The sequence below is a fragment of the Dryas octopetala genome, chromosome 6 (genome assembly GCF_963921425.1).
Source record: "Dryas octopetala chromosome 6, drDryOcto1.1, whole genome shotgun sequence".
NCBI classification, from domain to species: domain Eukaryota; kingdom Viridiplantae; phylum Streptophyta; class Magnoliopsida; order Rosales; family Rosaceae; genus Dryas; species Dryas octopetala.
The window spans coordinates 15,936,527-15,960,735 of record NC_141371.1 but is presented as its reverse complement, the minus strand read 5'-3'; the positions used below and the strand labels follow the sequence as shown (position 1 = coordinate 15,960,735).

At 34.8% G+C, this 24,209-nt stretch overlaps 3 protein-coding genes across 6 annotated transcripts; all 3 read right to left on the bottom strand.

Annotated features, from left to right (window-relative positions):
- Positions 1 to 887: 887 nt before the first annotated feature.
- Positions 888 to 10,720, bottom strand: ZIGA4 (ARF GAP-like zinc finger-containing protein ZIGA4). Of its 2 annotated transcripts, XM_086246898.1 has the most exons (13): positions 10,450 to 10,720; positions 10,298 to 10,359; positions 7,674 to 7,761; positions 7,534 to 7,595; positions 7,354 to 7,450; positions 6,519 to 6,965; positions 5,051 to 5,743; positions 4,584 to 4,712; positions 4,393 to 4,509; positions 4,191 to 4,277; positions 2,809 to 2,944; positions 2,547 to 2,592; positions 888 to 1,131 (listed from the first exon to the last, which is right to left on the bottom strand). In XM_086246898.1, exons 1-13 carry the CDS (start codon positions 10,543 to 10,545, stop codon positions 1,077 to 1,079), a joined length of 2,115 nt encoding a protein of 704 aa, XP_086103024.1. In that variant the 5' UTR covers positions 10,546 to 10,720; the 3' UTR covers positions 888 to 1,076. The 2 variants fall into 2 exon arrangements, with proteins under 2 accessions (XP_086103024.1, XP_086103023.1); XM_086246897.1 differs by lacking the exons at positions 10,298 to 10,359; positions 10,450 to 10,720 and having other exon boundaries at positions 7,354 to 7,446; positions 7,674 to 7,718.
- Positions 10,721 to 14,087: 3,367 nt separating this feature from the next.
- KIS (tubulin folding cofactor A (KIESEL)) lies at positions 14,088 to 16,826 on the bottom strand. Its single transcript, XM_086247754.1, has 4 exons — positions 16,587 to 16,826; positions 16,123 to 16,281; positions 14,456 to 14,542; positions 14,088 to 14,373 (listed from the first exon to the last, which is right to left on the bottom strand). Exons 2-4 carry the CDS (start codon positions 16,273 to 16,275, stop codon positions 14,269 to 14,271), a joined length of 345 nt encoding a protein of 114 aa, XP_086103880.1. The 5' UTR covers positions 16,276 to 16,281; positions 16,587 to 16,826; the 3' UTR covers positions 14,088 to 14,268.
- Positions 16,827 to 20,638: 3,812 nt separating this feature from the next.
- On the bottom strand, positions 20,639 to 22,337 carry LOC147282801 (protein REVEILLE 4-like). Of its 3 annotated transcripts, none has more exons than XR_015123115.1 (3): positions 22,160 to 22,337; positions 21,848 to 21,907; positions 20,639 to 21,082 (listed from the first exon to the last, which is right to left on the bottom strand). XR_015123115.1 is itself a non-coding variant. In XM_086249282.1 (3 exons), exons 1-3 carry the CDS (start codon positions 22,316 to 22,318, stop codon positions 20,981 to 20,983), a joined length of 324 nt encoding a protein of 107 aa, XP_086105408.1. In that variant the 5' UTR covers positions 22,319 to 22,337; the 3' UTR covers positions 20,639 to 20,980. The 3 variants fall into 3 exon arrangements, 2 of the variants coding, with proteins under 2 accessions (XP_086105408.1, XP_086105409.1); XM_086249282.1 differs by having other exon boundaries at positions 20,639 to 21,085; XM_086249283.1 differs by lacking the exon at positions 20,639 to 21,082 and adding an exon at positions 21,094 to 21,366.
- Positions 22,338 to 24,209: the final 1,872 nt, after the last annotated feature.

Here is a 24,209-nt window from a genome sequence, read left to right as displayed (position 1 = left end):
AAATAAACAAATCCAGCCAATCCACCCTCACCCCCGATGTGAGACCCCGTAAATTTTTTAAATTTTATTTGAAATTTATTATGAGATTTTGATAATTTATTTAAAGAAGTTGTGATTTTCAAAAATATTTTGACCCTTAGATAATTAATACTCACTTAAACGAGTCTGTATGATTTTTCGGTGATTTTTTCTGAAACCCAAGCTATTTTTAACGAATTTTACAAAAGAATATTTAATTATACTTAAGAGCAAACTAGAAAGTTTGAGAAAAAAGTTGATGATTTAACAAAAATATAGATGACAAGTGCTACATTGGCATATATTGATAATTTTAGGTGGTAAATTAGCAAGAAAAAAAAGTTTGGGTAGTACGAGAACACACTCCCTGTATTCCATGTGGTATTTGAGTAAAGAAAACCTTTTCTAAATAAAGTCCTTTGATCATTGCCTTGTCAAAGAAATATGTCATTATTTTTTTATTTTTAAGAGTATAAGGTACAGGTTTACCTCATACTTTCCTAGGATATAAAATGAGGTTTGTGAAGGCTGCATAAAGCCGAACAAACTAAGACTTGAGAAAAAGTAAAAATTCACTGCTGAACACTCGAAAATGGATCAATATTATGTAATATGAAATGGTTACAATATTATTAGACTTTAATTAAAATTTTATCAATAAATTGTTAAATTAAATGAACTAAATGAAAGTTTTCCTACACTATAAGATATGTATAGTCTATTTTTCAAATGACAAATCTTCATAATCCATAATCCGTTCTTGAGTACAAGGTCTTAGGGTAAACTTCTAATTAATCAAGTTCAATCATTATGGTTTTAATAAACTATATATGTTGCATGAAATTACTTTGCAAAGTGAGTAATTATGATTTGATAAAAATGAAAATGTTCTCTTGCCATACATATTGATAATAAACTAAATGTTATTTCGCCAAACGTTTGTGAATTGGAATTCTTTATTAAGTTAAAAGTAAAAACACACTGAAAACTGAAAAGTCACTGGAAAAATTCTACTACCAACTGAAGATGATCGAAAGACTAATCTCGCCAGTATAATCCTATGCAAAAGGATTCCCTCCAATAGATGCAACAGGTCCCTGCGTTGGGACACTCCTGCAAAAATAAGCAACTCCACATAAATTCAGGAAAAGTTACAAGCATAAAAAATAACAGAATGCAACAGCAAATATGTCAAGCATCAATCTCTTATACCAACATAATCAAGCTTATCCAGTACCACCAATATACTAACACAAGTCTCAAGAGTGAGTGTCGCAGTTCTCTATTTCGATGATGGCATTAAAAAATGAAAAATAGAACTGAGACCGACAAATAAGGCAACCGCTATTTTGATGTAGCTTACAGAAACGTCTTCACACTTTTCAATGGACCCAACATTCTTTGTCATCAAACGCCCATGGGTAAAGTATTACAACTCTAACAAGTATACCAACCTCTTAGTCATCAAAAGTTATCTTCAAAAACATACATAACAACAAGTTTTCTTATCAGTAAAATAATTATACAAATTATTAAATTAATTTGGGTTAATTACAATTTATCACCCCAAACTATTGGGATCCACACTTTGCCCCCCTAACTAATTTTGTTAACAGTTAACCCCCTATACAATGTTCCGTCATACAAAAGACCCCCAACTCGTAAAAAAAAAAATGGTCTTCTTTGTTAGCTTTGCACACGTGGCACGTATGGAAAAATGAAGGCCCATTTGATTTTTTTTTTTTTTTTTTTTTTTTTTTTTACGGTAGGGGGTTATATGTTTTGACGGAACATAATTTGGGGGTGAAGTGTCAAAAAGTTTAGTTTGAGTAAAGTGAAAATCCCCTAATAGTTTGGGGGGTAAATTGTAATTAACCCATTTAGGTTAGTAAAAAGTATTGAGTAAAAAAATTAATTAAAGTCTTGTGTCCACATGCTGGAAAAGATAGATGACATAGATAATTTGGGTTAAGTATTTTACAGAATTTAGCTTCCTAAATCAATTGGGAGTGAAATTTTAACAATTTTAACTGTAAAAGAAAATTATTTAAGAAACCATAACTCAAGAGAAAGATAAATTTATACTATTATATCTTAGATTTTAGGTCTAGAATCTACTTATGCAATAAGTAATTGCAAAACAGTTACTTATTTTGAACTAATGTGGTATAATAAACTAATACATGATCTTTCAAGTTTATTTATGTTGGTTCCATTTTAGAGACAACTTTATTGTTGCATTCTTCTTTCTTGATCTTCTAAAAATTAAGAACAATCTATTAAAACTATCAATACCCTTATCATTTTAATCATAATCTCATCATCTAAGAAATTGAGGTTAAAACTATTATTTGATTAAATGGTATTAGCAATAGCCAACTTTTACCAAATTCAAATTGTAGGATCTGAAGCCATGTCCACTATCATCTTACATATTAGGATGCTGATAGCATAATCACCGGAAACTGATATAATAGCCATGATGAGAAAAAAACAGAATCCAGAATATGAGTAGAAAAACAACTTACGGAATTTGAGAACTTTGTTCTTGCCCTGCCATGTATTGCAAGCCACCTACACAATCAAATCAAAATCACATTGAATAAAAAGGATAAGATTGTTATGACTAGACATGTTTTAATGGTTCTGCAATTTCTTCGTAGCATCTAATATGATGCTTCAAGCACCATTGGATTAACAAACATACAGCTCTGGTACAAGTGGCAGGAAAAAGAAAAAAACAATACCAAAAGAAAATAATGTAGCTTCAGCTGGGACTAAAAAACTTACCTTCTGCTGCAGCTGGAATATAAGGCATCACAGTCACTGGATTTTGGGGAAACCATGGCTGAGGTACACCACCCATGAATGAGGATTGCAACTGGGCATTTGGGAGAGAAGTTTGTAAGGAGCTCATGTCCAAAAACTGAAATAGATAACACAGACAATGAGAAACGATAAACCTAAAAAGTGTACATGTTTATGTTTAAAACTCAAAGTTTCTGTCAGTATTCCTGAAATTATGGAAGAAGAGAGGGAAAAAGAAAAGAAAACTCTTGGTGTTCTTGATCATTGAGAAAATGAACAAAGGAGTTTTAGCTTCATGGCACCGTTAGGTTTGAGAAACTTCATGTTAAATTGTAGACCAATTATATGCCAAGGATGATTGAACTATAATAGTATATATATATATGTGTGTGTGTAAATTGGAAGATACAGTCCAAATACTTCTTTAATTTAACTGAAACATATTACAGTCCAAGCATGACAGGGTATACATTGATTAAAACCAATATGTTACAGTCTATAAATCACATCACTTGCAGACTTGCTCAGGAGATTAAAACCACAACAGTGAAAGAACAAGCAATTGAACAAATGTTTCATCTGAAACACTTTTAAGCAATAGACCAGTCTAAAATATGATTGAACACGGACCACCAATTAAACAAATGTCTCATCAGATAACATTTTATGCATGAAATGTCTGTTAAGTATGCCAATTTTAAGAAGAGGAAAGTGGATCAAGTCCATGAGATTTTTAGAAGTAGCAAGAGGCATAGACTCATCTGCTCTCTTGAAGGCATCTAGTAATTAGAGTGGTATTGCGCCTTGTATGTACTTCTTTATTATCTTAGTGGATTGATTTGCTCTGGACTATGTCTTGGTTTTCCCCTTATGGGTTTTCCACCTAAAAACTCTTGTGCACACTTATTTTGTTTATTTGTTTGGTTAAAACTTAAGTTTCGAATCAGTTGCATAGTTAATCTACTAGGTAAAACTAAAATTGGTTCTCTCCCCCCTCCCTACCCCTAGGCTACGTTAGTGATATATTAGGGAATTTAAGGTTCCATTGACATTTGACTTTTAATTGTCTATTCCCACAAATATCTCTAAGAGCACTCAGCTTTCGCAGCAAGTACAGTTCAGTTCCAATATCAACTAAGGCTCAGTCTCTGGTTATTCTTGACAGGTATGGTAGACAAATAATATCATCACTCCACCCTTGCCCTTAATCACTTTCAAATTTAGAATCCTCATGTAAACACACAAACACCAAGGTTACATAAAGCTGGTAGAGATAGGGAGCATTTTTTTCATAGCAAATGAGCAACAACAAAAAAAAAAAAAACTAAGCCAAACCCATGGTGCAATAACTAACAAAAACTTACCATATTGTTCTGCTCCAGATCTGTATCATAAGGAAGATCAAAAGGGTTATTTGATTTGTGGTCAGTGGCATGTGATTTTATTTCTTCCTGTAATTTAGGGAGAAAAAGTCCAATATACAAACAAAAGATATTAGTTTACTACCAAGCAGATTCCACTGGCCAAAGCACAGCAAAAATGCTAAAGCAACTGAAGAGTACAAACCATATGGGGAAGCACTTGTGGAGTAGATGATGGCCCCAAGACAACATGTGGTGACAGCCCAGGATCATGGGGTTCACCTTGCAAGGCAGCTCTTTGAATCCCATCTTTACTAGAGTCCTGCAAAGCAAAGTCCATACTGATGAGAAGAAGAATAGAAACAATTGAAAGAAATTTAAGGTTGATGCAGCAACCTCAGAAATTTTGAATCCCAGATACTGGTCTCCAGCTGCCAAAAGCTTGCCTGTCGCTAATTGTTCACTACTCTTCTTAGTGTCCTCCAAAGGGAGGTGTCCGATAGAATCTTCAAAGGCATTCCATGACTACTCAGAAACAACATATCAACCTGATTACAATCCCTTACTTTTATTGCATGCCACCAACTTAAGTAAATATAATTATATTTTTTAAATAAATAAAACAAGAAGAAGGGAGTGCTATCCATGTACACAGAATGTCATCATGATCTTTTAGAAGAGTTTATCCACCAATAGCGAAGAAAAAAAACTTTTGAAAGAAATCAGATATGCATTGCCCCAAAGTTCAGCCTCAGAAATTTATGAAACCAACCATGCACTAAAAAAGTATACAGTTCCCCATTATTCCAAAAACCCCAATAAGTGTTTGATGAGGGTGTAGTTCTGATCATGATGAGGCTTACCTGAGTGCTTGTTGTGGTATTCGAAGATGTGAAATTATGCAAACTATCACTCCATGGACTAGAAATATTTGAAGAAGTTCCATGAATACTAGAAGATTGAAATGTCGCCCACTGCATGCTTGTATTTGATGATGAGAATAGATCAAACTGTCCAATAGAGCATCCACCATTGGAAGCTATATTTGCAGGGATAATATTTTCACGGCCTGGAATAGAAGTTGAGGGTTGAGGCATATCAAATGTTGCCCACCCTTCATTTCTAGGAACAGATTCAAGTACTTGTTTATCCATGGTTGGAGTTGACTTCTGCTGAGGAAAATCAGCAAATAACTCCAAGGAAGAAGGTGAAAAAGCTTTAGGAGGTTGTTGCATATTCATAGACGAAGCAGAGGACAATACAGACGGTTGAAATAAATCTAGGGATGGAGACGTAGATGCTGCATCTAACCGAAACAAATCAATGGAGGAAGCTGCAGAAGAGACTTCTTCTGGTTTAACTGGGGCCTTGAAAAGATCCAAGCTATCAAAACTTCCAAAACGAGAAGGTCGCGTTAAAGAAATTGATTTATCCTGGAGGGTTCCAGCAGCTTGGTCAGGTTCAGAGACAGCATCTGGTAAACCGCCTGAATTAAATGACTTGAGAGACATGGGAAAGCTATCCACTGAGCCAAAACTTCCTGAGGATACAGTTCTCTGAAGAACAACCAACTAATGTTAGGTGATTGAAAAAGCAGGGGGAGCATTATATGATCAACAAACAGAATAAACAATGATAAACAAAAAGGATTGGGCACATATATGCGCACACAACACACATCATGTGTATATATACACACACACATATGGATTCTCAATTGTGAGGCATCATGAATCACCAATGGCTGTTGATCAAGTTGGTGCACAGTAAAGTCAGAGTCAATGTGTTCAATGACGCTGAGGGACTTGCACAAGTGAAACATCGAGTGTGTATAATTTGTAAGTGTATGTATGTATGTATATGTATAAATGCACACATCTACACTTATATGCACACATGCATACATAAGAATTCATTGAACACCAAAAAGACTGACGGGCCTTTTTCCATCTTACATTGAGTTATATAAAATATAGCTTGAAGTTAAGTAGTTATGTATGATGTGTTTGAGTAGTTATGTACATGGTATATAAGTTTTGTATGTAGTTGTGCCATATATGCAAGTATGGTAACAGCAAAACATAGTTAAAGTTCCTTTTGATGTTGTTGGCTTTGATGTTTCGTCATGTAGAAAAAATTCTCCAGTGCATATGCTAAGTGTGGCCAACAGCCATCTTGTATTGAGCAGATGAGAAATTTTAAAGGGGCCCAACAAAAGTTATGCTGCATCCTATGAGAAATTTTAAAGAGGCACACATTGAAATTTTAAAAGAATCATTGAATTACGCAAATCTTTGTCAATGATAAAAGAAAGTCTACAAAACATACAACCTGCGGACATGGTATCCCCTCTGCATGTCTTTTGACATTTGCATCCAAGAATGTATTTTTCTCTTGGTGGCTTACTTCACTTAAATTATCCCGTGGAGATGGAAAAGATGGGCTGCTGGATCCAATGTCCTTCTGAAAATTAGGAGACTGTACTCCAGATCTGGATGCATCACCTCCACTTGACACAGAGTAATCCGAAACTCTTGAACCAGAGCCCTCATTTGCAAACCTGTCTTCATACATTTGTTCACTTAAACGACCCGCACTGTAAACAAAACTTGACATATTTCCTTCATAGCGACCTCGATCAGAACCAGGCTTCCTGGTAAGCACACCAGTCTGTTTCCCGTACCGTCGATCTTCATACTGATAATCATAAGGTGGACTTTGAGAATAAGAATGATAAGAACTGGCACGTCTTGTCTCGTCTTCATGGATTCTATGGTTCTGTAAGGAATAGCAGAAGTTAGACTTCTAATCCTGGCAGAACGAAACAAGTTGAAGTGTAGCATAAGGACATTGGTGTATACAGTTACGGCCTAATTGTTGTGTTTCTTATGTTGTGTATTGTTCTGTAATTTCTTCAATGGAACAAAATAAGAACAGAAGAGCAGGGCTGGCCACCAAATATTTCTTAATGCTCCAAAAAAAAAAAAAAAACAGAACAATTAAGAAGACTATTTTCAATTTTTGACCTATTTTCCTTTAGTTCCACAAGAAATATAAATTACTGAATATTTCTGTGACAGAAGCAAACATACTGTAAAGTTCAGTAAAATCTTATCATCTCATGAACAATATAATACATGTCTATGTTGCTTTATCATTATCTTGCCTGCATATCTCTTGGAGGCTTTTCAGAGGTCCTTGCTCCAGCATATTTTCTATCCACATATACAATTCTTATGAACTCGCGGATTTTATCAACCTTGCTGCAAGAAGAAAACATGAATAAAATCTCTGCCCTTGAAATACACATGGTGAAGATTGTAGCAATATATCATTTATCTATCACCTGCTGTCTGGCAATCGCTGCCTTTGAAGGTCCCAATCTTTTAAATATATTTCCCTTGCACGCTGAAAAGAGTGAACGGCACATCAGAATGAAAATAAGCAAACCCTTTCTTCCAAAGAGAAAGAGAATTCAGCAAGTACCTGATTACCGCCATTTTGAAGTGACTCAACTTCTTGTGAAGTAAACTTTGACATGGAAACAGACTTCACACGATGAGTAAATTCACGACTGTATCACACAATAATATGGATGCTTTTATTAGGGGGAAAGAAAGGAAAGGTGGATCAAGCACATGTATATCATGTCAATCTCAACAGAATTAGCTGAAGTGATAGAAATTCTCCACCCAGCAGAAAGATACCACACCATTTAAATTACCCACTGCTAGGAGAGTCAAATGCATGGTGGTGACTGATTAAAGAACGAGTTTAAAATAATTTAAATTGACAATAGCTATTCAAGTACAACCAGCAGTATTCTTCTCTAGTATAAATAGAGTTGTGAAGACACACAGTGGCTACTTGAAGGAAAATTCAATTGTCAATGTAGAATTAAAAATCTCAAACTCTAAGAACTAATCATCTCAGCATACAGAAATCTAATGCCAATTCAAAATCTAGACACACTCATTTGAAGAGCAAAAATCAGAATGAAGCGTGTAGCAATGTAAAATTCCAGCTCTCATGATAAAGAAAATGGATGGCTCGTGTGCATTTAAAATGTATTAACAACAAAAAAGGAAAAAAATTAAAGAAAAGAATAAAAAAAGCACACACACATCCTGATGCCAAATACAAGCCCGCCTCTATAATTTGCAACATTGCATGCAAAACACAAATCTACTCAGCAGTTCTAGCGTTTCACCCTTGATTAATATTTTACAATCATTTTTATAACAATGAATACCGCGTTAAAAGGAAATTTGCTGTTAAATTATCTAGAAGGATTTTATAAGTAATTTATCTTCAAGAGAAGTTTATATCAGACATTGAGAGTTTAAGAGTCAATCTATTTTAGATTCCCTCTGTAATGCATTGTCCAAATACAACATGATTGATTGAAATAATTAAAATACCCTGTTTAATTTTAGGATACCAGATGGCTTAAAACCTGATCATGTTTTCTATGTGAGTAAACAAAAGAATTGAATTTAAGAACCCTAGTCTGCTCTTAAATATTTCCAAGGCTTCCAAAACATTTCACCTGGTGTGACACTCCAAATTATTTGAGGTTGTTCTCAATATTTTATCTATTATTTTGGATGGGTGAAAGTTTTAAAATTATAACAAAAATTTGATGTGGGTAGTAGTACACAACTTAGTACTAATTCCAACTTAACGATGGGAAGCCCATCGTTAGTACTAATTCCAAGACGATGGGAAGCCCAACTTAGTACTAATTCCAACTTAACGATGGGCTTCCCATCGTTAGTACTAATTCCAGGACGATGGGAAGCCCAACTTAGTACTAATTCCAAAAAATTTGGCACTTGCTTAGTTGGGTTAGCCACTTCATTAGATAGCATTTAGACAGCCCAAAAGCATAGTAATCTGGAAATTCATCTCATTCAATGTCTTAAAATGGCCCAAGACAAAGCTCAATAATCCAACCCAATACCCAAGACCAAACTGGTTATAATGGAGGCAAATGGAAAACTTGGGCTCTTGCATGAACACCAAGTGTCTCTGATGCTTAAGGTAAGTGGTAAGCCCCAAACATAGAAACAAACCACTAAGGAAAAAATGATTGGATTGGTATTATTTTATGTTTGAAACATTCAGAAAATTTAGAACACAATCTCCACATTCAGAAAAATCAGAAAATAATTGGAGAGGGAGAGAGAAAGAGAACTGCAGTTCACTATCAAAAGTTAATATGCTAAATGTTTTAAGGACAAAATAAATCTTGTCCCAGTTGGATATTTGACAATTAATGGTTTTTGAGATGTTGATTCAAAGTTATGGATTTTGTGATGAGTATTAGGCTATTCCTTAAGTATGGTTGTATAAATAACATCAGATTTAGTTTAAGAATGTCACATGATGCATGAAATATGATGCTAAAAAGTTTCCTTATGTGATCTTGCAGATGATAGTATATATGAACAGGTTATGAAGTTGGTATAAGATGTTTTGAAATTTAAGTATTGACAAATTATTTGGACTTGTTCATATCCATTTATTAAGATTATCTTCCTTCTTTAACACTTTAAGTCACATTCCCAAAGTTGTGACACTTTTTAAGTCGCATTTCCAAAGTTGTGACACTTGTTCTTCATAAAATTCTAAACTTCATTTTAACTGTAGAAGCTGATAACAAAGCAAATAAATCAAGGTGCAACAACAAGCATGGTGACCAATACATGTTGCAACAAGCATGGTGACCATCTCTCCAACAAATCCCATTTTGCAATAGTTTCCCGTCATATGGGTCAAAAATTGAAATTTTTGTATTCAATTAAACTTTCAAGCGTACAAAACACATAAACATTCCATATCAACCTCCAGCTTCAATACCCATTTTAATGGCTTTGTTGCATAGATGGAAACGAGCACAAATTTAAGTAATACTTAGAGCATCAATATAGTAGTGCCAGACTTGAGATTAAATTGATCAAACTAAAACCTAAGTCAAATATAGCAGATTAGGAAAGTTTCCCATTTCCAAGCAAAAAATAAGCCTGCTTCGCAATCTCGAAGTCAGAAAACTAGCAGAACCAAATTTATATTGAAGAAAAAATGAATTAGAAATAAGAAAAACTCACTGTATGCCACTGCAAGTCATGCAAACGAATGTCCAAAAATTCGTACAGACATACTGAGGACCCTGTACAAGCAAAATTGCATTTGAATAAAACTCTCGAGCCGAAAAGAGAGAGACAGAGAGAGACAGAGAGAGAGAAAGAGAGAAGTGTACCAGGCTATTACAGTTGATGCATTTTCGATTAGGAGGAAGCTTCATGAGGCCTCGGATGATCTTCTCGTTTCGCTCTTCCTCTTTTCTGCTTCCCATTTTTGAAAGCCCAGAAGCAAAATGGAATCCCTCCCTCCCTGTTAGGGTTTCTTTGTTTTCTTTTGTTGGGGTTTTTGAATTTGGAGACAGAGGGGGACGGACTCTGGAATCTGAATCAGCTCGATTCCACACCCAACCCACTTTCTGCCTTTCGTTATAAAATTGCTTTTTACCATTTAAGTGCAATCCGACAGTTTAATAATTATCAAAAAAATAAAAAATAAAAACAAATATTACAACATACAAACAAATGGCACAAAAAAACTATGGTTTCGTTTGGTTTCTACTGAATTCGCTGGGGTTTTTTATTTTTTTATATAACAATTGAGACCATAAATAAAATATTTAGAAAAACAAATATGAGACAGTGAGAGGAGCAAAATGAAATTAGAAATGGGGAAATATGCACCAATCATCTTCTTTCATCTATCATTTAAAAAAAATATAGAAAAACTAACTAATGACAATGATTGTTAAGAGATTCAACATTGTAGACGTTGTTGAGACTTGAGAGTTGATTTATTTTTAGAAAGTATGGTCATTTGTCTTGCAAAATTTTTGTCTAAAATCTAAACCATTGTCTGGGCCTCGGCTCTGTACTCACATAAGCCCATACGCTGGGTGAATCTAAAATGACTCCACTTTTGGGCCATGTCATGATATTTTTATTCCTAGGGGCCATTTTCTTATGCCTAATTTGGCCCAAAATGATTCACCATCTCATTTTCAAACAAGCAATTTTTTCTTTCTTTCTTTTTTTCAACTAAAATGCAATTGTCTATGACCAGTTGGTCTAGTAGATGACACTTTATCTCCCTTTATTAAAGTTACTTTTGAGTTCAAAACTCATAGACGCGAGTTAATTAATAAAGAAAAACTAAAATAAAACTCGCACACCAATGGTAATGTCTATTATCTAACATTGAAACTTCTTCTGCAATAAGAAATTGCAACATTCAAATAGATTGCATTGGGCCATACACCAGAGCCTTGGATGAGGCCCAATTGGTTAGCTTGCCCATGATGCCCCTTTTGTCCATGAGGGACATACACCTATTGAAGCATTTGGGTTGGATTACTTTCATTGCTTGAAGCATGTGAATTCGATTACTTTCATTGCTTGAAGCATGTGAGTTTGAAAATTTTCATTACTTGAAGCATACGTGACTAAGTATGTCCATGATTTCGATGAAACCTACATTATTTATTGCGAGGTCAACTAGAAGGAGCAATGGACATAGTATTAGGCCTATGAATGAGTTGCGTGTCCACAATCTCCATTAGAATTTGTTCTCGCGCTCGAAGTGTGTACAAAACAAATCGACTCACCAATCCTCAAGGTCAATTATTCCTCATCGCGGGATGTCCTCATTTTTCACTTCTTTGCACATACTTTTCTCTTTTGTTTCTCATTTCTGCAGTTCTTGAAGTCGATCCCTTTTCATTCAATAGAGAAATTTTCGCATTCGCCTAATGAACATAATGAAGATCATCAACATTCACATACATCTAGCTCTCTCCAATAGTTCCTTCATACTCGTGGGTTGATCCATTCCCAATGAGTAACTAAACTGTGTAGGTTGAAGCCCATTTATCAATGCCCGGATTAAGAAATCCTCTTGTATTCCTTCGACTTCCAACGCCTCTACATTGAACCTTTGCAAATATTTGTGGAGTGGTTCATTCTCGCCTTGTCAGTTGTCCTCAGTTTTGTAATACAATAATACTATACCCTATAACTATTTAGTATATAGGATATAGGGTTATAGGGATGAATGCCTATAGCTATAAAATTTTTAGTATACATAGATTGTGAGAAAGATTATTCTCTTAGCCCAAAATTTAAATTAAAAATGTGAAGCCCAGAGTAACAAACGAAATTTGGGCTAAACCATAAGAGTAATTTAATTAAGTTTGGTTTGTAAATCTATTATGGTAAAAAAACCCAAAACGACGTGGTTAAGTTCATCCTCGTGACTAAATTCAATTGATAACGTGAGCGTGAAGTGCAAGTAACATCATGCAAACGTCGGGATGGAAGACGTGTGGAAGGAGAGACTTGCGCATTACGTCGTAAACTTTACCCACAATAAATCTTCGACTATACATACGTAATAGTCATTGGAGAAGGTACGCAATCGAACCAGTTGAGCATTCATTCATATCAGACAAAAACTGACTTGAGTGTCGAGTTTCTTTTGCAAGTATCCAACCCGCCATTCCAAAAACAGACACAAACTAAAATCACACAGCGAGCGTGATCTAAAGTTCAATTCCGAAGTCAACATCAACAACCTGTAGACCAAGTTTGTTTGTTTGTTTGTTTTTTTTAAGATTTTGGGTCCAACATAGATCATAAAATAGTATTATATAAGCTACAAAGCATATTAATGTAGCTACATTATATATAAATATATAAACTAAATTTTGGTACATTTTTTGAAATTTTCAATATATTGTTCGATAATTGGTAATTTTCGGTAAAAATTGATTCGGTTTTTTTTGTGTGATGATTTTCGGTTATCGGTCGGTTTACCAACTTTTTTTAGTTTTTATCACTACCAAACCGAATTTTTTTCAATTTTGGAATTTCGATTTTTGGCTTGTTAAAATTGGTTTACCAAACCAAACAAATTCGGTCGGTTCGGTAATTTCCAAACCAATGGGCAACCGTAGTTTTGATGGTGAAGAGCTCTCAAGCAACCCCTGCTGTTCGCTCTAATTATTTATTCCTTCTGATGGTCGAAGGCTATCTTTCCTCTTTGATGGCCTCCATCAAAGACAAAAGAACCCTGAACCCAAGCTGGACTTAGGTACAAATCTCAAATCGATCTGTGACATCCCAAGCTGTAATCTTCCTTATTTGCTCTAATTTCACTTATGTTATCTCTATTGGTTTATTAGATCTTTGTGAGAAATTATGGGGCTTGTGATATGAATAGGTTTATTTAGAATATGTGAGATATGATTGGGTTTGCTTGATATGAAATGGGTTTCTGCACCTGCTATTGGGAAGTGGACTTGGCAGTTTAACATGAAGACTGCATTGGTGTGAGCGAGAGCAGATTTGGTACCAGGCTTTGATCAAAGCCATTGATCTTGGAGGAGAGAGAGAGAGAGAGAGAGAGAGAGAGAGAGAGAGAGAGAGAGAGAGAGAGAGAGTAGGGAGAGAAAACTAAGATCAAAGGCTTTGATCAAAGCCTAGTACCCAAAACTGGGTACCAAATCTGCTCACGGTGTGAGCAGGCAAAAGTAAACTGAACAATTAGGTCAGTCAACATGGTGCTGGTGTGTCATTATATTCTTTTGAGTATTTACTAAACACACCAACTCTTTATGCGATCAAAAAAAAAAAAAAAAACACACCAACTCTTTTCCCAACACTTTCTAACTTTCTCCAATAAGGACTCTTGAGTCCCACAGTATCAAGAAGCCCACAATATCATGAGTCTCACATTATGAGGGAGAGTTGGGAAAAAAGTTGAGCAACGTTACATGGCATAGTTCCAAACAAACTGATATTCAAGATTGTCGATGGAAACTGAATGAGAGAAGCAGCAGGCAATTTCTATTCTTATACTTAAAAAAGTAGCAATACAGGCAGGAGAACAAGGCTCCTTGGAATATAAGACAACACTATATGTCCATTGTTTGAGACTGAAAAAAAAAAATCCAATGGAGATTGAAATCACCAATGTTCGTAAATGTTACAAAGGTGTGACACTAGGCTTCTGTTGTCTGAAACAACTTATCAACTTCTGCAATAACAGTTCGAGCTTCTTCAATTTCAGGGCCTTCCTTCTGGTTCAACTCTTCTTCTAACTCAGCCTGAAAATAAATATTGTGCTTAAGAATTTGGGGATAACTGAGTTGATTGTTCAAGGTAAGACTAATCAGAGCCTATACATACCAAAGTTCCTTTTAAGTCACCTAGTGAACCCTCCAGGCGCTTCCGGCAATCGGGAATCATCATCCTTGATTCAGCCAGCACATTTTCCTGTAAAGAAATCAAGAACACGGGAATTTAATTTGGAATGGATACTGGGTAGACATCTATACATTAAATTTTTTGATATATATAAAAATTGAGTCTTCTTCAGTTGACTTGCCAATGAAGTATTTAAATACAGTAAATAGGCAAACTTCTTAAACCATCAAAGTCAGGATTGAGGCAATGAATTTTTTGTTCACATTATGCAATCTAACAAGCATAACTACTCTGACCTATTAGAACAACTAATGAATCGAAACAATTAATTTATGCATTTTAATCTGCATCACTCACAGATTCACAATCCCAACATGCCATTTGGTAACCATATCTATATTAAGAGTGTCTATTGTCACCTTCTGTGCATTTCAAACCTTTATTCTTGTGGATAAAAACTGTTAAAACACCATAAATCGTAATGTATTTCACACAGCAAGAAAACAAGCTTATCTGCACATCTATGTGTACATGTACAGTGTACTGGTCAAGTAATTACATCTTACTGATCACCCACTAATGTATCAAAACCATCTTCAATACCATTGCCACCAAAAGAATTGCAATTTGATCTCCAGGTACACTATTAATAAGAACCCAAAGAAATGGAGAAGCCATTGTGGGTCTTCTGATTAGGCCCATCTAATAGAAGTGTGCAAGAATCAAAATGAGAGTGACATTTTGTGGAGGGTTCAAATGAGATCCCACGGGTAAGGATCTTGGTTTTCAAGTGTGGAATGGTTTTAAAAATCAGGATTGTGAAGAAACTGTTTTAGCAATGGAAAAACCCCAAATCTTTGTTAAAAATAAGTGGCATACTAAAAGTTAGATCAGACTATAAGTAGAGAATTAAACAAATATGCCTTGAGTTGTAGGAGTAATGGTCACTAAAAATTTCATATAAATCATCCGCTCGCATGAATTTGGACCAAAAGTTTTACTAATGATATACTCATAGAACAGCAATTAGTGAAAAAAAGAAGAGAAAAGACTAGAGACTTATTTTTCTGCTATTGTGGCAAACGCTTGAAAGTGATTTTCCACTAACATCCATGGAGGCATGGTGTATTTTACCCCTTTACAAACATTATAAGGTTCCAAATGATAAGGAAATGAGTAGAATATGCAGAAAATCATGAAAAGGAAAAAAAATCAAAGTAAATTGAAAAAGCTCAAGAAAGCTGTATTCTTAACAAATGTCAAGTACTATATTTTTACTGAAGGAAATGAACCATATCTATATCATGTAACTGCCAAGAACAGATGATAACTGACTCACATATAACATCAAATATGGCAGGATGCCACAAATCAAGACAGCCATGCAAATTAAAGAGAAGTTTAGAGCTCATATGTTCAGATAGCCCAGACAATCATGTATTCCAAATTCTGCCAAACTTAACTGACCTAATAAAACTTTGAATTTCCACGAACTTTCATATTTGTTCTTTTGAACAAATCAAACATCTGCAACAATAATAATTTCGTGCACAGAACAACAGCAGAAGAAAACAAATTTAAAGACAAGGACAGCTTTAATAATGCTATCTGGTGTATGATTTGCAAGTCTTGACCATACACGGCCATACCTGTTGCTTCAGGTCATAAGGGTCAGCTCCTTTCTCCTTCATGTCTGCTGTTTTTGCCGCTTCTCTCTCAACCTCTTTCTCATAAGAATGAAGCTCCTTCACGATGCGTTTGCAGGTACCAGTCTTGATTTTCAGATTTCTTATCGTTGCCATAGTAGCCTATCAGAAGAAGCACTTTCTTCAGTTCTTGCTCATAAAAAAAAAAACACTTTCTTGAACAAAATAAAAACTATAAAACTCATGATGGGAAAAGATTGCAATAGGGATTCTTTTCAATCAATACCAAAAACCGAACCAGCAGCACAGCAAGCTCACTCGTGAATCAAAAAGAGAGCTAAAAAGGTGCAGCAATGACAAAATTGAACCCTAAAAACACCGACATTGAAAATGCACCAAAAAAATGGAAATAAAACCCTAAACTTTCAGCAGAAAATTTGTGAAATTAAATCGTAAAGAAGAAATACCTTTTGGTCCGAGAACAAATCGGCGAAACAAGCCTCCGAGATTGGGTGGGACAGCCGAACTGGGACTGTGGGAGTGAGTAAGGGAGAGACTGTGTAAAGAAGAGACTAGAACGAGTGTATAACGAAGTAAACCAAGTGGGAGGGATCAGACCGGAGAAGGAGGAGGAGGAGGGATGGATGGGATGGGCTGGGCTGGGCTCACGGCTGGGTGGGCCTGGACGGTTTGCATTATATATCCACTAACTATAGAGTATTTCATATTGATTCACAAAAAAAAAAAAAAAATTCAAATTCATCTATTAAGTATTAACTAATGGAAATCTCCGTCTAAAAAATCATTAAATTCCACGTGGACAATAATGATATGAATTTTTTTAATAACGTGGATACAATTATAATACAAAAGTTGCGAAATGCAGAGCCAAATCTGTGAAATAGCTGCATCTGTGGACATTTTGTCCTAGGTCAAAAGTTAGTGAGAAATTTTTTTGTGTAACCGATACACTGTCACGTGGTGTAATCAATTCAATGTATCATAATATGGTTGGATGTTATTAATATTATACTTTACTAATATAAATATACCGTCTAATAATACAATTACACGTTGAATTGGTTACACTATGTGGCGGTATATTAGATACACCAAATAATTTTTCTAAATTAGTAAGTAAATTTCTTTATTGTCAAAAATATTAATGATTTGGTAATATAATCTAATTGACTATATATAAATGGTATGTTTCTCAATGTATATATATATATATATATGAGTGCTCTAAAGCTAACCAGTTAGCAAGTTAATACGAAACTAACCATACTTTTGGGCCCACCACATCACTAATCTCATAATCCGAACCATCAATTATTTAGGTCATACTTCGAAGATTATCATTGCAAAAAATCAACTAAATCGAAAATCATGTAGTCATCTAATTGAGATCAAATAAATAGACGATCAGTATTTTTGATAAAAGTATAGAAATAGTTGTTATTATAATCAAATGGCTAAATGACTTTCGATTTTGAAGATTTTTTACAGGAATGATCTTTGAAGTTGGGCTTAAAAAATAAATGGTTCGGATTTTGAAATTACATTGTGCAGTGGGCCCAATAGGGTAGTTAGTTTTGTATTATCTTATTAACTAGTTAGTTTTAGAGCATTCTTGTGTGTGTATATATATATATATATATATATCATTTTTGGACAATACTTAGGTCACCCTGAGTGAACTTCTATGTTTACCAAATGAAAATTGACCAATTATAACTTTACATTTTTCATTGTTTAAAAAAGATACTAATCAATTAAAATTTCCTTTTCACATTTTATTCTGCAAACTAAAAATTTAAAAAATAGAAGAATAAAAATACAATGGCAATGACCTCAATCCCTTCCACCTTCGTCCACTTCCCTATGTCGCCACCGCCACAACGACTCTATCCCTCTGAAAAAAAATCCGTCAACCTTGGCCAAAAACACCACAAATCTCTTTGTCTCTCTACCTTCTACAACCACATACAAACCATTCTTCAAGAAAACCGTTACATGCTACAAATTGAGTCCCTAAATTTTTTTTTCTACAACCAGTCACCCTGAACGGTATTAAAGACAATGTTGGTCACATTCTCTTTGTTTCTTTAAGCTCTACAAAACCCATCCCTTATTCGATTTCAACCCTTTCACAAATCAAAAATGTCATTAAAGAGAAAGGAGAGAGAAAAGGAGTTAGAAAGAAAAGAATGGAGATAAGGAAAAATGGTGAGGCGTTGTTAGTGCATGTATGTTGTCGTTGGTTTTGTTGGACATCGCCGCCATCGTCTGGCCGATGGTTCACTTCATCATCAGTTATGTTCTTTGATTTTGTTTAATTCTTATTTTTTTTTGAAGTTTTTTTAAATTTCTATTCAAAATTGATTGATTTTTAAATTACTTTAAAGTTGATTGTAAAAATCAATTCCAAGGATATAGTGAGTTTGTCTTTTGATAATGACATGCGTTAAGTTATAATTGGTTGCGTTAAGTTATAACTGACCAAGTCTTGAAGTAAGTTTTGATTTAGTACAGCTCATGTGATCACTAAGAATCCTTTGTTCAATCTTTGATGTTCTTGATGTGTAAACTAAAATTGTCCAAGTGGGAGAATGTAAGAAGTCTATGTGGACAATTCTAGTTCACTTAGGAAACAATAGCAAGTCACCATGACTTAAGGACAAAAGAATTGATCGAGCTTACCCAAGTCTATACAGATTCAACCTTATACCAGCTATACTATCAGTGTTTTATAAGGTTTGAGAACTTATTGAGAACTGTAATAGCTCACCTAGATATGAATTAGGACTCTAGAATAAGGGGCAATGTTTAAGCATGACATGCACTTAGTCCATTATGGGTAGGACTTGTCAAGCTAACCCTTATATATAGAGCTAGTCCCTGTTCTCATACATACTGCAGAAACTGATCCCCATAAACTAGTTGCATTAAGTTGTAGAGAGAATAGAAGAATAGTTCATGTGTTCCTTGTTCCAGATGACTTCCTCAACTCCAAGTTAGTCGTGTTAACTAATATGCAGTGATATATCCTTTTGTGTTTTTAATCATGTATGCATATGGTATATGTTTGTTTATGATATATGATGTTTACTTGTGGTATCAGAGCTAGACATACATGCTTAAGAGTCAAAAGGTTTTCAATTGATGTTTTCTTAAACAAGAAACAAAGAACAAATTAAATTGTATTTGTTCTATTTTTTTTCTTACTAAAAGGGCCAAGTTTTAAAGTTTAATTTTAAAAGCCCAAAGTTTATACTTTGTGGCCCGTATAGTAAGACTCGACCCAGGTAGCCGTGGAACAAAACCTTGTTTTGTTTCTCACTTCAGAAAGATAACGAATAGGAATGAGATTTTAAGGTTTTAGGTCGTTACTTCATGACAATTGATTATCAATCTTTTTTTTTTTTTTTTTGCAATCATGGAAATTTTTGATTTTGTTCTATGAATGGTTTGGCTAACTGGTGCAACATGAGTCTTATGCACCAGGTAAGTTCTTCGACTTTCATGTTTTTTGTTTAGGCTAAAACATGGGATCTCTTGTGCCACGTGGGCAAAGAGGTTGGGGTGTGCCATCGCCTTTTAAGGGCGGAAAGAAAACAGGGGGAATCCTCGGCTGTGATATATGGGCCGAGGTTTGGATCAACCAATTATGGACCGAGGTTCAGTAATGAATCTCGGTCGAGGCTCTTTTCTTGCCTTGATAGCCTAGGACTTTGCTCAATTTGTGTGAAGACAGACCCTGTATGTAAACCCAAAGGTGGTTGATACTGGTATCAACTCAAATTGACTCAGATAAAAGCAAATAACTTTAAAATGAAAAATGAGTGAAATATGACATGGGTGACACTACTACAAAATTGTCAATAGATATCAGTCGTGGACTGATATCTATTAGGGTAATCGTCTGATATAGCGCGTCGTGATATCTAATGTGCACATTTAAGATATCAGTTTTTAACTGATATGTAAATAATTTTATATATCTTTTTTTTTTTCCAACCTGATGTCCTAAATACCAAATAGATATCATATTTTATATTATTTCTGATATCTACAAAATCTGAATATCAATAATTCTGGTCAATAGATATCCTATTTGACACTAATACTGACATATAACCTGATATCAATATCAGGTTTGAGGTAAAATATGATATAAAATCATGATATCAATATCAGGTCTATGGTAGAATCTGATATATAATCTCGATATCAATATCAGGTCTATGATAGGTAATCTGATATTTACCTAGGTATCAATATCAGTTTTTTTTTTCACCTAAAAGGGATATCAATAAATTGAACAAACAATTGTGCCTGAAATTTGAATCTATTCCATTTCCATAAATTCCAACATCCAAATTAACAGTATTCTGATAGTTTACAAAAAGGATTTGACAACCCACAAAAATGGGGACAACCCTCGTCCATATCTCCATCCTAATATCTAAAGCTAGCCCTCTAAATTCTTTTCAAGTTCCCTTTACAAAAACAAATACGCACATATATATATCACTAATACTAAATCTTTGCATGTGATGATCACCAACATCTCTACATGTAATTACCGACAAAATTGACCAATGAAATCTGCACCTCATCAACTTCAATTTCCTCCCATGTGTTGTGCTGCCTCAGATATAACAGCCCTACATAAGAACAAAAGATGGTTCAATAAATTAAGTTAACTAAATAGTTACATGAACTAAAAAATTAACATTTACATGAACTAAACAACAAAAACCAAATCTAGGACAACTTGTATTACAAAAAGCCCCAACAATACTATAAGTCTGATGAAAAGAATGATCCACTTAGCTGCCAGACTTGCAATCCTCATTCAAAACATGGTCTGAACCCAAATTTCATTGAAGTTAAAGTGCATCTCCAGTACTTTGGCTTCTTCCCTCTCCTTTCTATCAGCTTGGCTTCCAGCAAACTTCTTCCTTAAGGGGGAAAAAGTTAAATGTCACGAAGTTGTTGTGAAGACAAACACTCACAAGGTAAAAATGGCCAAAAATGAGAAGGGGGAAAGAAAAAGATAAGAGGAGGAGACATAAGTGAGGGTACATTGGTAGATGATATAAGAAATGGAAAGCACATACCAGTTAACTTTAAGTACTAAAAAGTTCAACATGACAAATCATTAATCTGAGCATTGGCAACAATTCCTGCAGTAACTGTTTTCATATTGACCAGGACCTTCCTCTGAACCAAACAACATGACTAACCAGTCAACATTAAAGAATGTCACAAGTTTTATAAAAAAGAAATATATTTGTATGGTGATGTCAAATTAAATGAGAAGTCAGGACATCAGTGAGTATTTATTTTTAAGTCATTTTTCTCTAAGTCAGCATGTATGATTTATCCACAAAGCCTAGCAGTATTTATTTTTAATACTGCTTGACACTATAAAACATGTAAGCAAAAATAAAATAAAAAACATGTAGCTTTATTATGCTAGAACAAAAAATCCTTCAGCAACCCAAAAACAAGTAACTCATGTAAACAACTAAAAGCAAGTCATATGTGCCACTTTTATGAAAAAAGCAATATATCAGAACCACATTGTTTTTGATACCCAAATCTAGAAGGGCATTGGGGATTGATGAGAATAAGCATAGCCTCAATGAGAAACAATAGAAACATATAACTTGCTCAAATGAAAATTACAATTATAACAACAAGAAATAGTAATACTTACAATTGGCTCAAAGTCTGGACTAGACAAGTTCATGCTGAGGTTTCTCATCAACAGCAAAACCTGTAGAAATAACCAATTACAATTACAGTCACATCACCTCTCATAATTATAATAATTATAGGCACACCTGCCCTCGCTATTTATTTATTGGCCAAAAACCACCATTATACAGGGTCCTTTCCTCTATCTGATGACAATAAACTTTTCTCTGTAAAAATGCTAGACAGGCAAATCTTACACAATTTCAAGCATTATAGATTTTAAACTTGCAAGAATAAATCACTGAAAGTGATATAGTTTAATCCAACTCACAGTTTCGAAATTGATGGGATTCATTTCCTTGAGTTTCTGAGCATGGCCCTTTGTGTCTAGATCAAAAACACTCCCAATGAAGCTATAAACTTCAGCAAAATCAGGAATACCTGCAACATATGAAATAATATATAAATTTTCATTTGTTAGGGTGACCATGTTTGCAAGTATAGCTACAAACGTGAACTCATCACCCATTAGACAGGCTAGCTGGATCATTGCTCAGCTAGTGGCATCCGAGGAGACTAAGCATGCACCCTCCTAATGAAATGGTTCATCCCCTAAAAAACTCACATGCTCACATTCCAAATGAATCTGAAAAAGGGTGATCATATTGAACAAAATAATTAAACAGTAAAAAAAAAAAAACATAGGTTCGTATATGTGATGAAAGCTTGTACTGATATTCAACCACAAAAATTGAATCTGGTACACAGACATGCTAGATAGAACACATGGGTTTTATTGTACACTTCCATTATGCACCCACTGCACTCTAAAATATGGTACACTCATATACATTATTCACCCCTTTTACCTGTACATAGAGGAAGGGATCAGCAACAAAATTACTTGGGAAACCAGCATCAGTAACTGAAGCACAAGTCACAACAGGGTTGGCCACGGGCCAAGCCGCACTCCTGTCCCTCCATGCATTCATCTACACCAAATTCCATCCCATTTTCATAATTCAAATCACCCAAAATCAATAATTTAACAGGTACCCATCTCAGAACAATTAAAAAAAATTCAAAGCCAAAAAAAAAAAAAATTAAAGAACATACCCAGATAAGAAAAAAATAAATTAATGCTTAAACAACGGCGACGGCCAGAGACCTGGAGTGGAGAGAGGCTGGGGTGCGAAGCAACTTGCGACGGCCAGAGAGATGCCGGGGTGCGATGCGACTACAAAGAAGTCGCAACCAAGTCGACAGGTTCAAAGCGGCGAGGTGGCAGCGACGGTGGACCTCTGGACTGAGGAGGGCGAGATGACGGCGAGACAGAGGGGCGAGATGACGATGGACCTCTGGGTTTCTGGCTTTCTGAGAGAATAGAGAGTGAGAGTCTGAGAGAGTGCGATTTTTGGGTGAGGTAGATCGAGAGTGAGGGTCTGGGTTGATTTTAGTAATCGATGGAGGCTGAGAGTCGACGACGAGAGAGGCGACTGAGGGAGACAGAGAGAGGGCAGCGCAAGAGCGTGAGTGTTTCTGTTTTAGGTTTTTGCCTTTTTGGGTGAGGTAGATCGAGAGTGAAGGGTCTGGGAGTTTGGCCAAATTGGGGCTAGACCTAGGTTTTTAATTTTTAGTATATCTGTATATGTCTAAGTGTTGGGACTTGGGAGTAGGACAAAAAAATTTAAGGCAGAAAAAATACATTACATATCAGTGTTAGGATAAAAAATTATAAGTATTGTTTTAAGATATCAGTTAACAATTTATACTGATGTCTTTATAAGTTCTTAGAAAAATGAAAATATTATATATCAGTTGAAAAAAACCATGTGATATCTAATAGAGTTTAGAAATCAGCTAAAAAATTATCTGATATTATAAGTTTTATAATATCAGTCATATTCAAATCTGATATAAAATGGGTGATATCTATTGACAATATTCTTGTAGTGTGAAGTTGGTAGCTAATGGTAGTCCTTACCACAAATCTGACCATATCCTTGACCAAATCCTACCATTTCTAAGTAAATAGACTTCTGAAAATAAGAACAATGACTCAAAAAAGAGCTGATAAAAGGTAAATCTGGTTAAGAAATAACTCTTGTTCGTTGGGTATTAACCAAAATGCAAAGGAAGTAATCCATTAAACGCTATTAAAATTGTAATAGTTCAGTACGACAAGAGACCAGTCAAACCAAAAGATGAATAAATGTGCATTCATATCAGATCTAAAGACAGAGTAAACTTTCACACTATTCATGACTATGGGCTTCGCATAAAAGGAAAGTAGAAAATACATTAATAGCAAAAAATATGGCGAATAACAAATGGAAGAAAGACCTTTTCTCTTTCAGACAAAGCAAAGAGAAATTATATGG

Coding starts and splice junctions, on each gene's coding strand:
- ZIGA4 (XM_086246898.1), bottom strand. CDS start 10,545: ATGGGAAGCAGAAAAGAGGAAGAGCGAAACGAGAAGATCATCCGAGGC. Junction 10,360..10,449: donor GCATCAACTGTAATAGCCTG/GTACACTTCTCT, acceptor TTGCTTGTACAG/GGTCCTCAGTATGTCTGTAC. Junction 7,762..10,297: donor ATGACTTGCAGTGGCATACA/GTGAGTTTTTCT, acceptor TGTGTGATACAG/TCGTGAATTTACTCATCGTG.
- KIS (XM_086247754.1), bottom strand. CDS start 16,275: ATGGCAACGATAAGAAATCTGAAAATCAAGACTGGTACCTGCAAACGC. Junction 14,543..16,122: donor CTTATGACCTGAAGCAACAG/GTATGGCCGTGT, acceptor ATTTCTTTACAG/GAAAATGTGCTGGCTGAATC. Junction 14,374..14,455: donor GTGACTTAAAAGGAACTTTG/GTATGTATAGGC, acceptor ATTTATTTTCAG/GCTGAGTTAGAAGAAGAGTT.
- LOC147282801 (XM_086249282.1), bottom strand. CDS start 22,318: ATGGTCACCCTAACAAATGAAAATTTATATATTATTTCATATGTTGCA. Junction 21,908..22,159: donor ATCCCATCAATTTCGAAACT/GTGAGTTGGATT, acceptor TTATTTCTACAG/GTTTTGCTGTTGATGAGAAA. Junction 21,086..21,847: donor GTCCAGACTTTGAGCCAATT/GTAAGTATTACT, acceptor TCCCCCTTAAGG/AAGAAGTTTGCTGGAAGCCA.